The sequence below is a fragment of the Homalodisca vitripennis genome, chromosome 3 (genome assembly GCF_021130785.1).
Source record: "Homalodisca vitripennis isolate AUS2020 chromosome 3, UT_GWSS_2.1, whole genome shotgun sequence".
NCBI classification, from domain to species: domain Eukaryota; kingdom Metazoa; phylum Arthropoda; class Insecta; order Hemiptera; family Cicadellidae; genus Homalodisca; species Homalodisca vitripennis.
In genome coordinates, this window is record NC_060209.1 from 27,281,725 (window position 1) to 27,296,060 (window position 14,336).

Here is a 14,336-nt window from a genome sequence, read left to right on the forward strand (position 1 = left end):
GAAATTATTCAGGTGTCTTCCTTTGTTCAATTCAATACACCAAGCCCGCCTTGAAGGTACGGTATTGTGAAATTCATTGTAGTGCTGGAACCAGTCAGGTCAGTGTTTGCAAAGACTATATTTGTTATAAATATGTGGGGACTTGCCAAGCTCAAGAAATGTAATGTAGTTAGGAGGACGTATATCTTAAGTGATTGTCAATGTCAAGTAGAATTAAATTGTAGATTATAAGAACTTACGCAGCCTAAAATACTATTTTGTCCTTTTAAGTTGTGAAAAAAATGATGTAATGTAAAATGTTATCCTATTACATTTTTTTTTGAAGTATTGTAAATGTTTGTTTGTTATATTCTGAGAATCTAAGATGTATCACATGAAAAATTCTGTATGATCCATCTTTCCTGAAATGGAGAGTGAGTAGCGCGCACGCAACACTACTATTTTAATTTTAGTAATTTTTAGATGGTATTTTAGTAATTACACAGTGTGTAAATTAACTGGACTAACCCAAGTCCCTTTAACCGCGTGATGTGAGGTGACTGGCCGTGCTGAGGAAATGCAAGGGTCAGCACTCGTCAGCACGGGTCGGCAGTCGAGTTGAGGGCTCGGAGGTAGGCGGAGGGATTGGCAATGTAGAGTGTGTGAAGTAAGTCTATTTTGGTTGGAGTGAGATGCGAACATACCGGTACACATATAGTAGTTTGGGGTGCGCCTACGAGTGTTTTAGTGCATTTTGAATATAGATTGGACTCAAACAAAGGAGAAACGTGAGTAATTATTTCAAGACCCTTCTCAACCACTATTCTAAATTTCCCTACGAGCTAGGGTGGTGGCAGCAGCAAAAAACGCTATCCCTTTTATTAACCATGAGCCTCTCTGGCTAATATCGGAGGGCTTACAGGAAAAAGCAAAGAATTATTATTTAATAATAATGTATGCAATGGTAACTTACTACATAGTGTATGTATTATTTCAGCTTCCAGGCGGCACTTTGAGATTGCCTTTCGCATGTTTGACTTAAACGGAGATGGGGATGTTGACTCAGAGGAGTTTGAGAAGGTGGCGACTCTCATCCGACAACAGACCAGCATCGGTAGTCGACACAGAGACCATGCCAACACTGGCAACACCTTCAAGGTAACTGTTTAGATCAGATAATAGACATTGAATTTGTGATTCAACAACGGACGAGCATCGACAGTCGACACAGAGACCATGCCAACACTGGCAACACCTTCAAGGTAACAGTTTAGATCAGATAATAGTCACTATATTAGTGATTCAGCATCAGATGCATTTTATTGTTGACATGCTACAATAAAATAGTACATCCTTTGATTGTAGGAAATGTTTTGGTTACATGGTTTAATTATTAGAGAATATAGCATATTGTACAATAAAAACTGAAAATAAATTGGAATGTTGAAACATATATACAAAAGTTAAATTTTTTACCACATGCAATTATTTTTGGTGCTTTATCCTCATTAGCCAAAGTCTCTACCTATGATAGCTCCAAACTCATGTTTGAAATACACTGATAACACAACTAATTTTTCTTACTTTTATTTTTTTCAGGGTGTCAACTCTGCGCTTACGACTTACTTTTTTGGCCCTAATATGAACCAGAAATTGACTATTGAAAAATTTCTTGATTTTCAACGACAGTTGCAACGAGAAATTCTCAGTCTTGAGGTCAGTTTCTTCTTTTCTTGACGGTATCATAAATGATTTATTTTTTATTTTATACTAAGTGTTGTGTGTAATATCCAGACAAATCTATTTTGCCCATATTTTCATTCAGTTCCAACGCAAGAACCCAGATGAGAACGGAAACATTTCAGAAGCAGACTTCACTGAACTTCTCTTAGCATATGCCGGTTATGCTCCAAAGAAGAAGGCTAGGATGCTGAAGCGAGTAAAGAAGACGTAAGTTTAAATACTGTCCAGTTGTATTACTGAGCTTCTGTTACTTGTGTTCCCATTCTTATTTTGTAGAATGTAACGTGGTAATATAAGATTAATTTTAACTAAAATTTGATACTTTTAAATCAGTACATTTTGCAATGAATTATTTGTTGAGTAAAACTAAATACAATGCTATGAAACAAATCACAACCTACTCAAAAATTTCATAAAAAGTCAAATATAATTTAATACTAATTACTAACACTTTATTAGTGAGTGTGTGTGATTACATTAAAAAGTTGAATATCTGATTTTCTTAGGACTGAAACTCCCTGATTAGGAGAGTACTCATTTTTTATTTTGATATTTTCATTGATTTTTCGAAGAAATGGCTAATGTGTATTTAGGTAGATGAGACCGAGTATGTAAATATCCTCATATACAAGTTGCTCTGAAAAACAGTGTCACATAGAAATGCTCTTAACCCTGTAACTGACAAAACCCAATAAGCTATTGGGTGTTTTAGTTGTATTCTAGATGGTAGCATCCAATATCGGGTCTTTTAACACAACCTACTTTTTTTGTTATTACGTTTTAAAATTATATGCTTAATACGTATTGGTATTGACACTAATAGAAAGAGAAATTTCCAATTTCTGTAAATCATAAACTTTCTGATCATTTTACGTTCAGTTACATATCTGTACGTTTTGTAATCTCGTAACTATTTCTTACGTTCTCACGAACTGCGATGAATCAACTGGTTTATTGCAGAGCTGCTTTTATTCTACCAATCATATGTTTTTATTTTTATTTACAAGTATTACAAGTAGTAATTATGTGGTTCGTTGTTGTGAACATGTGTTTTGGCAAGCTATCACAGTTTATTATGAGAATGGACCGTCACTTTCACAATCGCTCTAGTGGTGTTTGAGAAATTTTATTTTTTAGTAACATTTATTTGGTACTATGATAAGACAAAAGTGAAATTATTTGAAAGAAATAGTAACAAGACTGTATAATCAAATGTGGACATTTAAGTTTTACTTTTTTGGCAAGTTGCGATTCAGAACATCGGTACCTAAGTGTTTTTTTTTTTTTTTTTTTGCCATAATAAGTAAAAATATTTTAAACCTTTTTACTCTTATTGGTTTTAATGAACTATGATTGTTATATTTTGTTTTTTCATACCACCACTCATCACTTTTGTACAAATTAATTTGTTTTTTGTATGTTTGCAAGAATGTGGTGACTACATTGAAAATGTGTACATACTTATTATTATGAGGAAAATGTTTTTTGAACATTCCCTAATAAAATTGTATATAATATAATTATTGTACATAATAATAAAATGTTATTGTACATATGAAAATGAAGTAAATATAAAGCAAAGTCCAAGGTACAAAATACACTCCGCCACTCAGAGGAATTTGACCACCAGTTCCAGAGTTAATAAAGGTATATTTACTTGATTTATTTATTCACACAGTTACAGGGATCAAATTTCAAAATATTAATTTTAAAGACTTTTTTTACTTTTTATTAGATTTTAAAGAAGATTTACTTTTTCAATAACTATTTTATCATTGAATTTGTAATTTGTATAAATTATTTTACTTAATAAATTTAATATACTGTATACTCTGTTCTTAATGTAAAACTCATATGAAACTGTCTTAAGCCTCATATAAAACTAAAACCATCTTAAACTTCCTATAAAACTAAAAAATTTCATTAAAATTTATTATACATTTGTAACTAAAATTATAAGGACTGGTGCTAAGGAACTACAACTTTCTCCAATTCTAAGAATTCCATTGCACCTCTATGAAAGAATCCTCTTTCAAACAAAAATAGAATGGTAAAAAATATGTTACATAGCTAATGAAAGTTTCCATAAAGTGTAAGAATTATTTTTAATTCTCAGAACTGTTACGTATTCTGACATTTAAGTAACTATTCAGGTAATTTAATCAATTTTTTGCGTAAGTTGGTTAAAAATAAATTTAAAATATTTTAGTTTTATTATTACATGATTAACAGGAATATTTTCGAACTAGAGTTGACATAAATACTTACTAGAAATCATAGATATAAATATGTATATTGAAAGTAATTAGTAGATTAGTACATTTTTAATTGTAAATCTGACATTCCGTCAAATTTTTCTAAAGACTACGTATTTGTTATTACAGATTTCGAGAAAACGCTCAGGGAATCAGCAGAGATGACTATCTCAAGTTTTTTCACTTCTTAAACAATATCAATGATGTGGATACAGCTCTCACATTTTACCACATCGCAGGCGCTTCCATTGATCAAGGTAGATTCACATATTAACTTAAAATAGTGTATTATAGTTGAATTGTTCTGTAATAAAGTGATAAAAAAACCGTTTCACGTATTTATTTATGAGTGAGTGGAGATGTTGAAAGTGACACAATAACAGCAGCATCAACTCCTCGATTACTCGTATAGAACGGTGGGTTGTAGCGAAGATAACAGAGCGCACCCAAACAATTCAGAAGTTGTAGTTCTATACAGTAAAGGTATTTGGATATTCTGAATCACTCGGAGAGAGAAACGTCACAAAGTTGAACTTAGTTTTTTCCGGCAGAATTAATCAGCCATGGATGCCGACTTTTAAAATTATTAGTAGGCTGACTGTGAAACAAAAAAAACAGTCCAGGAGTTCGGCTCCAGAAATTTATTTAAAAATAAATGTTCCAAATTATGTTTTATGCATTTTTAATACCAATTACTACAGACTAATGATACAAGGTAAATATTTTTAATTTCTCAGTTTTGGTATTTACAAAGTTATTGATAATATCCTGCAGTAATTCTGACAATAGAAATTATTTTGAAACAAACAGCTGTATGCAATATTTGTATGTACAAATTTCTTGTGTGCAAATATAATTGCTATAACGTAACCAACATTAGAAATTAAATAAACTTTTAGGTTATTCAGTTCAGGTATTTAAGTGCTTTGTGATATGTTATTAATTAAGTACATATTTTTTAGCAGTCAAGAGCAGATTTTATTCATGTTATAATTACTTTTACAGTCTTTTTTGGCAACTCTTAGTTATTTGAACTTTTATATGTTCTCATTTCACACCCTTATAAAAATTTGTACTTACATATAAACAATAATTTTATGCTTGCAATGCAAAATAATATCCACAATAACAAACAAAATTTTAGTCTTTATTTAGAAGTATACAACACACAAAAATTGCTTTTTGCTATGCTAGGCATACTATTTAAAAAAAATTAAATATAAGTCTGTTATTTTTCCGCAGAAACCATTGAACGTACATCCATAGTTTTTATCAAAATTACATTGAATAGTAGATTTTCTGTTTTTAATTTTATGTAACTATAAAACCAAACATTACTTTACAATGTATAAATTAACATTACTTCTGGCAATTAGAAGATGATTGTATACTCCACTTATACTCTTGTGAAAGTTAATCCATTTGTATAGAAATTTACTTTTTTAATGGTTGAACAAATATTTCTCATGATCACGTTTATTCTGTTATTCTGTTAGTGGTTTAGGTGTGTAAATACACTTTATTTGTATTATGTTTTCCAGCAACTCTGAAGCATGTGGCTAAAACAGTAGCTCATGTAGATCTGAGCGATCACGTCATCAATGTAGTGTTCACCATCTTCGACGAGAACAGTAAGTATTAAAATATCTTTTTTAATTATTGAAGATGGAATCTTCCAGAAGTACTGTATAAAATTAAATCTAACCAGCATTAGTTTTTATAAAAGATCAACTTGTTTTTATTATTTTAAACTACAATGCTCAAGGTATTCTTTTTTTTTTAATTTAAATGTTATAACTTTGTAAACTTTGAAGAAAACAACTAAATACTCAGTGTATTTTATTCAAACTAATATCCCAATAAATTTATATTATACTTCATCATTTACTGATCATTATTATTTGGTATTTGTTTGATATTTTATAGTATTTCTCAGTACATTTTTCAAGTTGAATAATAACACTCTCTGAAAGGAAAAGTGCACTAGAATCCTGCTAGTTCAATCCATACTAATCAAAAAACCTTAAATGAAAATATAAATCACAAAATTAGTGAGGATCTAAAGAAATATAATGTTCTAAATACACATTGGTGCACTTCTAAGAGTGACAGATGGAAATAAATAGTTTTTTTATACTTTTCGTTCTTGCCTCATCATGGCTGCCAACATAGTCAAATGAAATTGGTTATTCAATTCTACACCATTGAAATAAGAGATCCTGCCTGATTGCAGCGATAGCCTATAAATCATGATGGTGTAGAATTATGTACTACAATAAATGAGAAAAGCGGCATTGGGGCTTAAAGAGATTGTTTTTTGCTCAAATTATAATCAATTTAAAACAATCAATAAAAAATATGCAAAAAATCTTGTTGCTAACAACAAATTTCTAGTATTGATGTTCAAGCTATTTCTCTTATACAACACCCTGTGTGTGTGTTTGTGTGTTTAGTGGATGGACAACTCAGCAACCGAGAGTTTGTGGCAGTGATGAAGAACCGACTGTTACGGGGCCTCGAGAAGCCCAAAGACACCGGCTTCGTCAAGCTGATCCAGTCGATCATCAAGTGTGCCAAGGAGGCAAGGCCGGTCCTTTTTGACATATAAACCCTGGGGCTGCATATGATGGGTTATCTGATGGATTGTTATATGATGGTTATCTGATGATTGTTATATGACTGATATCTGAAGATTGTTTCCTTGATGGTTGTGATTGGGGTTGTTTGTGTTTGCATGGAAATATTAGGTTTTGTTTTTGACATCAGTTTTATTATTTCCAACTCGTTTATGTTGCAGGATGTTGTCACAACATACAAATTGTTATCATTATAATAGTCAATTTTTATATAATCCGTAAAATAATCTTTTTGTTTTTCCAAATTCAATCACGAAAGATCTCAAGTTTTATCAACCTCTATTTTAAAAATGTACTTATTCCATTTTTGGATTTTTTTATTTTAAGTATTTGGCAGTTTAATACAAGTATTAGTGATTACTGTAACTGCCAAAATAATTGTATGGATTTTCGTAAGGTAAATAAATGGACCACTTCATTTTATGACTCTCAAAGCAATATTCTTGGAATTACCATAAGTTTGTGTTCTATTTTACATTAGACACAAATAAGTTGATATCATTGTGTCCATATATTAACACCCGATATAGTTAACAACTTACATAAGCAGTATGTCTACTGGCCAATTAAAATCTTTTAGTGGAAATCTGCTCTTAGATAAGGACCTGATTCACAACTTGTCTTAGTTTAATCAAAACTATCATAACAATTCAAGGAAACATATATCAGATACATGCATGCTGTCTGTTACAGGAATACCCAGAATCCTCTTTCAAGTGGAAACTCTTCCTCTTAAAATCTTTCTTTTAAACTATACACTAGCAAATGCTTCTTTCAACAAAAAATTACACAATATATCCTGTAATTCCAACTCATTAATCTTTAAATTAGTTAAATTTTTAAAAATTTTGGGAATCGATTCCTGTAGTCCTTTCTGGGTACTCCCTTAATCTGTTGCATGTATGATAAATAAATGTGTACAAATACTGTTACTTGTTGTCATAACTACCATAGACAATATTAAGAAGTCAATGCTATTTAAAATCTGTTCTTTTGTAAATTTAATCTACTTCCTCACTGTTTACAAAAGTTTTGATATTGTATTAATGTTAAAGTGTTCGACGACCACTTGTGCATGATGATAAAATCACTCAAGTGCGAGTGATGTGTGTTTATTTATTTATGTTCCTTTAAGTTTTCCTCTTATGATGAATTGTGTTTCATTTCGTACTGTACATTTTCCATCTATAATTTATTAATACTGTTGTTTTGAAAAGTTTTATAAACTAAATCACAAGAAAAACTGTGAAATCTTAGAAAATATTACATTTTTCTTATTAAAGAAAGTTATTTTATTTAAGTATGTATAAACCATTTGTAAATAACTTGAATTAATCTAATTCACTATGTAATTTAACATTGTCTATTGAATTTCATATATATAATAAAAACAACTTAATTCACAGATTAATGTCATAGCTTTTACCTGATAATACCAACTGCACTGACTGAACTTTACCCACAGGCAAAACTATTGCGATTGTTTACTTATATGTTCAAACATTAGCATAAAATCAAATTATTCTATTGTCTCTTCCATTTTATTATCTATAGCAACTATTCTATTAAGTATATAGTGTTAGATATTTCCTGTTAACAGAGCATCACACGTTAGTTATATGTTAAGAAATACAAGCATCAGTATGTTCAATAGACAAATTTGTTTTTTTTCAAAATTGTATTCATTATACAAGCAGTTTTTTAAAGCAAAATCCAAAATAAATGGAGAATGATCCATAACTGATGAGAAACTCGAAAGCTACAGTTATTCTGTCAACAAAACACTAGGATGGACTATTTAGTATACAATGTAAGTATGGTCGGCTACAATTTTTCTGCCCTTTTCTTGCCTTTTGTTCATTGTTTCCTAATTTAAATGGTCCTGTAAGTATCGATAGCACGTACAAGGTGTAAACAACATTGAAACATATTTTGTAATTTTGCATCCGTGCATGTTGTCGGTTCTTAACACTATTTTGTGCATGTCATCCATCCACACCCTTGATTTACCAAGAGTTAATAAATTTAGTAAAACAAAAGGCAATATTGACCAATAAAATATTGTATCTCTTGATTATTATTTTTAAATAAAATATTTTGCCATCCTCAATCTCTACAAACGATCCCAGCAATTAATTTTGGCAGCTTTTGGACAGTCAGGTTAGAGGATACGTTAAATCAAATAAATAGTGTCAAAATATTAAACAAACTTTATCCTTTGACATAATTTACTTTATATTCTGCTATTTCTACACTATTTAAGAGTTATGAATGGTGTGGGTTAAAACATCTTGTAAGACAACATAGTTTTAAATAGATTTTATCTATTTTTATTATAAATTTATTTTTAAGTTAAGTTTTATTGGGCAGATATGGTTTATCCATTCTTAACTATTAGGTTATAATTGATAAGTGGGAAAAATATCAAATAAATATCACTATAAACTTTATAAATACCCATTTTTTTAGACTTAATCTTGACTTGTTTTAGTTGAAAATCATTATTTATCATGTTAAACATGTTAATGTTCAACTTTTTTCTAGAGATATTTAAAAATTAAATTTCAATTTTAAGTGTTGTTTTAAATGAAAATGTTTTGAGAAATGCACTTTGTCCATTGTGTTAAATATTTATTAAGTTAAAAATTATAAGTATAAAATAAAATTCTCAGAACAATTTTTTATGGATTTTTCCAATTCGTTAATATTAATATTCTGTGGTTGCCTTGAGTATCTTATAAGAGTCCATTACTGCCCAAAATTGAAAACACTTTATGGGGTGAAATTTAAATGTTCACAAATGTGTTTTGTATTTAATAACTTAACCTGTGTCGATGGCCGATACCTACACATGTATTGGCAAGTGTTTTATAAACTCATTCTGTATATTTGCCATGAAGTTTCCTAAATGAATGTTTTCACTGTAAATAAAAATTTAGTTCTACTCACATTACAATACTTTCTCTTATACTATGACTGGGATATGAAGTAAAAATAAAGTGTTTACAAGTATTAAAGGCAGTATTAATACTTGCACAATACAAACACAATGCCTTGTGCGTTCTTGTTTCATGTTGTATTGACCCAATGAGTATATTTGGTTGTGTCCTCAGATACCATGGCTGATTGAATATCTTGTAATGCTACTATGTTGTTGATGTAATTTTGATCCCTATCTGTGTGCATGTCATTTGCAAGAATCCTGGTCATTAATAAAACATACTAGTGCAATAAAAATAATTTTTGTAATTGTATTTTACTACTGGTCTAAAATCTATTACATTAGACTTTTAACTGTATTTCTATTACTGCTTTTTTGACATGTTATAATTAGTAATTTTTGGTAGTAGTTTTATACTCCCTATGTGAGTTTCTTTTGTTACAACCATTAAGTCTGGCTTGTATATAACTTATGTACAGAAAATTGTATTATTGAAATAAAGGTATTACTAATTGTCTTAAATGATATGCTATATTATGTTATTAACTCCACTTGTAGGGTTATCTATATATATATATATATATATTAATGTAATGAAAAGTAACTAAAACCCTTTTAAAAATCTTTTCATTGACATACACGTGTTTCTGTTTTTAACCATCATCATCAGTGTACATTAACCTCTAAATAAATAATAAAAAAATTATGGTTGCCTGTAAAGTCGGTTTTACGGGCGAAGATTTTACGTGACAACGTCTTTTTCTCGGTAGAATATTTATTGATATGAATATTATTAAATTGCACAATAGGAACAAGGAATTGAATGAAAATAAGAATTGCACAAATTTTAACTATAGAAATATATTTTGTTTACTAAAACATTGTACATAATTTGAAATTAATTAAAATTTGTTATTGTAAATGGTAAAGTTGAATAAAACATTTACTAAAATTGGAATTTGAAATTCTTGCTAAACACAGTTAAATTCTAACTCCGCGCGTGGTGATTGGTCGGTTTAGTTCGTTTGTTTGGTCGCACTGTTATGACAGGTTAGAGGTTATAATTTGTTATTTTAAATGTTTGACTAGCAATACGCGCTGTTTCTTCTCAATCGACTGAATTACGATTGATTGCAGAGTGATTTAAACTAATAATTTACTAACACTATCAACATTTGTCAATAGTATGACATAACCTATAAACTCAGTTTCTCAACTTTTGTGTCAATCTAACAATTAATCAATCAATCATAGTTTACGATAATGAAATATCAGTGTACAATTATTTACCTTTATTGTTGTAGTTGTTGTAAATGACGAATCTAAGCACTCCACATTTTCACGAATAAACATAGTTATCTGCTTTATCCCGTGCGGCGGACCCACAGTTATCTGCTTTATCCCGTGCGGATCCCGTGCGGCGGACCCACTGGACGGGCATCGTAACGTTACCGGGCGTTACACTTTTTCATGAGTGACTCCGAGCCGCAAACCTAATTTAAGACGTTGTCACGTCAAAATTAGATATACACATGTGGACCTTTTAAACATATGTTAAATTTAAATGACACAGTTTTAAATTTTTTATTAGTAATATGTATTCAATATTTTAAAGTTTCCAATGACCATAACTACACAAATATTGAAAAGAACATGGAAATTTTAGATATCGAAAGGAAAGGAGAGAAATTAAACACAAAAGAAGAATTACATATCTATCTAAATTGTAATAAAGATCCTTATAACATTTTAAATAGTAATCTAAAAAATAAGACAAATCCAATTTTTGAAAAAATTAAAATATTAAATACAGATTACTAATAAAAAATGTACAACTGTGTCATTTAAATTTAACATATGTTTAAAAGGTCCACATGTGTATATCTAATTGTTTATTATTTATTTATTTAGAGGTTAATGTACACTGATGATGGTTAAAAACCTAAACACGTGTATGTCAATAAAAAGATTTTTAAAAGGGTTTTAGTTACTTTTCATTACATTAATATGTGCTATATATTTAACAAAAAGTAATGTACATCTTCTAGCCTAAGCAATGACTTAATGATAAATCAATGCAACATTAATGAAACGAATTTTGTAGTTTTGTAACTTATAATACCTATAGAATTAGTCATACCAGTATCTTGATACGCTTGTTAGTTTTTAATGTTATGATAATAATTTAAAATTTTATTTTATCGTTATCGGTTATATTAGACTTATTTACATAATTTTAACAGACCAATGTAAGAAATGTATTCAAAATGTTGGGAATGTACACAATCGTGTTACTATTTTGAATTCGTAGCAAAATTGGTCTTCATAATTGAAATTTGTTCTTATTTATTTCAGATAAAGCAGAAGACAGAGATTCTTGGAGGATAAAACTTGAAACTCAAAAGTGTTTTTGTTACAACCGATAGTATATTTCTTACATTTTATGAGAAAATTTGAGTATTGCACAAAATATAATATATAATCCAGATTTATTTCATTGTATAGTGTTATTAAAATTAAATATATTATTTAAAAATCTCACAAAGCATTATATTTTACATTTACCCAATATAGCACAAAGAAGCAAAGTACTGTGGTAAGCCTCTGAGATTGGGAGCAAGTGGAGAAAAGGGTTAGAGAAAAGAAGATACATGGATGTGAATATTGAGTTTAACTCCAGTTCACCTTCCTCTTAGTGCAGCGTCTGAAATCTGACACTGTCACAGACTTGACTCCTGGAATCTGGAGTCATGTTCGTCTGAAGAGATACGAAAAAGTCGGCAACGAAAAAGCTCAAAAGAACTACATTATTTCAACATCATTGTGGACTTGAAGAGACAATGAGAATACCTTTTACCTAGATTACATTATATTTTGTAGTTTAGGTGTCTCTGATGTCAAAATTATGTAAATGATTTAAGCTTCTTTCATCGACTTTTTTTATCTCTTACGATTATGACTCGAGATTCCAGGAGTCAAGTCTGCGACAGCCAGATTTCAGATGCTGCACTAAGCGAAAACATAAATGGAGCTAAACAACATTCACATTGAATCAACCCTTCCCGCCATAGCTACTTTATGTGTGGAAAACATTGGTGTACCCTCGTCATAGTGATTGTTAGTACTTATCAGTCACTATAAAAAAACATTCTGTACAATTATTTTTGTGAATTTTTTTTATTAGAGCATAATTTGCTGCAATTGAGGCTTACTTGTGACAAATCATCCTTCCTGTAATTGCCGAACTCCTGAGTTCACCACAGTACTTGAAGCAGTGATGCGTTTATTTTTGCAACTAATAAATTATTAGTATAATAAGCGAAGAAGAGAGTAAGTATGATACTGTGGTTAACACAGTTTTCAGGTGTAGAATTAAGTAAATTACCAGTATTCTTAAAAGTGATAAGGGAGATCAGCATGACAGAAAGATACTATCATGTAGTTCTAGGCAATAACCTCCCACAACACCGTTTTTTTTTTTTTTTTTTTTTTATTGAGGGGTTTTTCTCCACACCTCTCCTAATACAAGCTTTAAGTAGTCTGCAGTGATCAGCCTTGGACAAATGTGGTACCAACTCCTTCTTCAAGTTTATAAGCAATACAATGTTCCTGCGATTTTTTTATTATTAACCACAAAGGGACACATTTTTCCTTACTCATTGTTTTTGTTTCCTGTTCTCACTACATACCAAGTTTATATAAATTACAACAAGGTGTGCTCAATGCCTTCTTTTCATATTTAAATTATAGTGGTAAAAGACTAAAATGCTGTTATAAAAGTAATGTGTTTTCAACTTACTAAAGTTATAATTTTATTGTAATCCTCTCGTGTCAAGACTTTTTTGCACCTCCAAAAGTTACCTTGGCATCCATGTCTCGTCAGTGGCTAGACATGCAAAAAGAGAGCAGCGATTGCATGGTGAGGCAGATAGACAGTAAATACATACCAGTCTACTTTTTTATCATGCATAAAAATGGCTTTGTGAATATCATTAAAGTATTAATTAACTTACAAGTTTTATTTCTTATCAAAATCGTTTTTTTTAACTGCAGGTATTACAAAAAGGTTGTTTAATTTTTAATATAGTTTGTATATACGATTTGTGTGGTACATTTTTTACATTAAATGGTACTTTTCTGTCCCGTGAGGTAAATAATCATATAGAAAGCAATATTTCATAGATATAAAAGCCTAATTTCTTATTTAAAAAAAGGATAATAACTAAATATTTAAATGTAAATAAAATATATTTCCGTTTAGATTGAGATTTTAAAATAAAACGTGAAAACACCTTCAAAATCACATTTTTTATTCCTAGAACGTTAGTTACTTTTTTAATCTACTAAAAAATATAAACTTATACAAGAAAACTGTCTTACACGAGGTGTGGCAGTAATAATGAGACTGATGCTGCCAAAAAATCTGAAAATCTGCATTAAAAGGGACAAGATATGAGTGTGTGGAAACTATAACTGGAAACGGCACGTGTCCTGAAAGAACTGACAGAAAATGACTTCCAGTACTGTTTCCAACAATGAAAAATTCACATGGAGCATTGTAGGGATAGAGAAGGAGTATATATTGAAGGTAGCAATAAGTGATAATGTATAACATTAAAATAAAACTACATCAGTCTCGTTATTTAATAGCCACACCTCTTATGTACATGTTATGAAAGTCAATCTGTGTAGTTTGCTTTGATGAGATAATCAAAATAATATTGAGGCATATAACTAAAAACACAGATAATGAGCCGAATGAAAACCTTCCCATCACTCTGA

At 30.0% G+C, this 14,336-nt stretch overlaps 1 protein-coding gene across 10 annotated transcripts in view; it reads left to right on the forward strand.

The window, feature by feature from the left end:
- The window catches only part of LOC124356707 (calcium uptake protein 1 homolog, mitochondrial-like), a 134,045-nt gene extending 121,951 nt beyond the window's left edge, over nt 1-12,094 (forward strand). For 9 of the 10 annotated variants that reach the window (XM_046807873.1, XM_046807871.1, XM_046807875.1 and 6 more), the window contains 6 exons: nt 977-1,137; nt 1,579-1,695; nt 1,805-1,929; nt 4,107-4,234; nt 5,519-5,608; nt 6,431-10,079. In XM_046807873.1, coding sequence (XP_046663829.1) covers nt 977-1,137; nt 1,579-1,695; nt 1,805-1,929; nt 4,107-4,234; nt 5,519-5,608; nt 6,431-6,585 — 776 coding nt within the window. In that variant the 3' untranslated portion in view covers nt 6,586-10,079. Of the gene's footprint in view, nt 1-976; nt 1,138-1,578; nt 1,696-1,804; nt 1,930-4,106; nt 4,235-5,518; nt 5,609-6,430; nt 10,080-11,909 lie in introns of those variants that run through there. The other variant, XM_046807876.1, reaches the window with a different exon arrangement.
- The last annotated feature ends 2,242 nt before the right edge of the window (nt 12,095-14,336 follow it).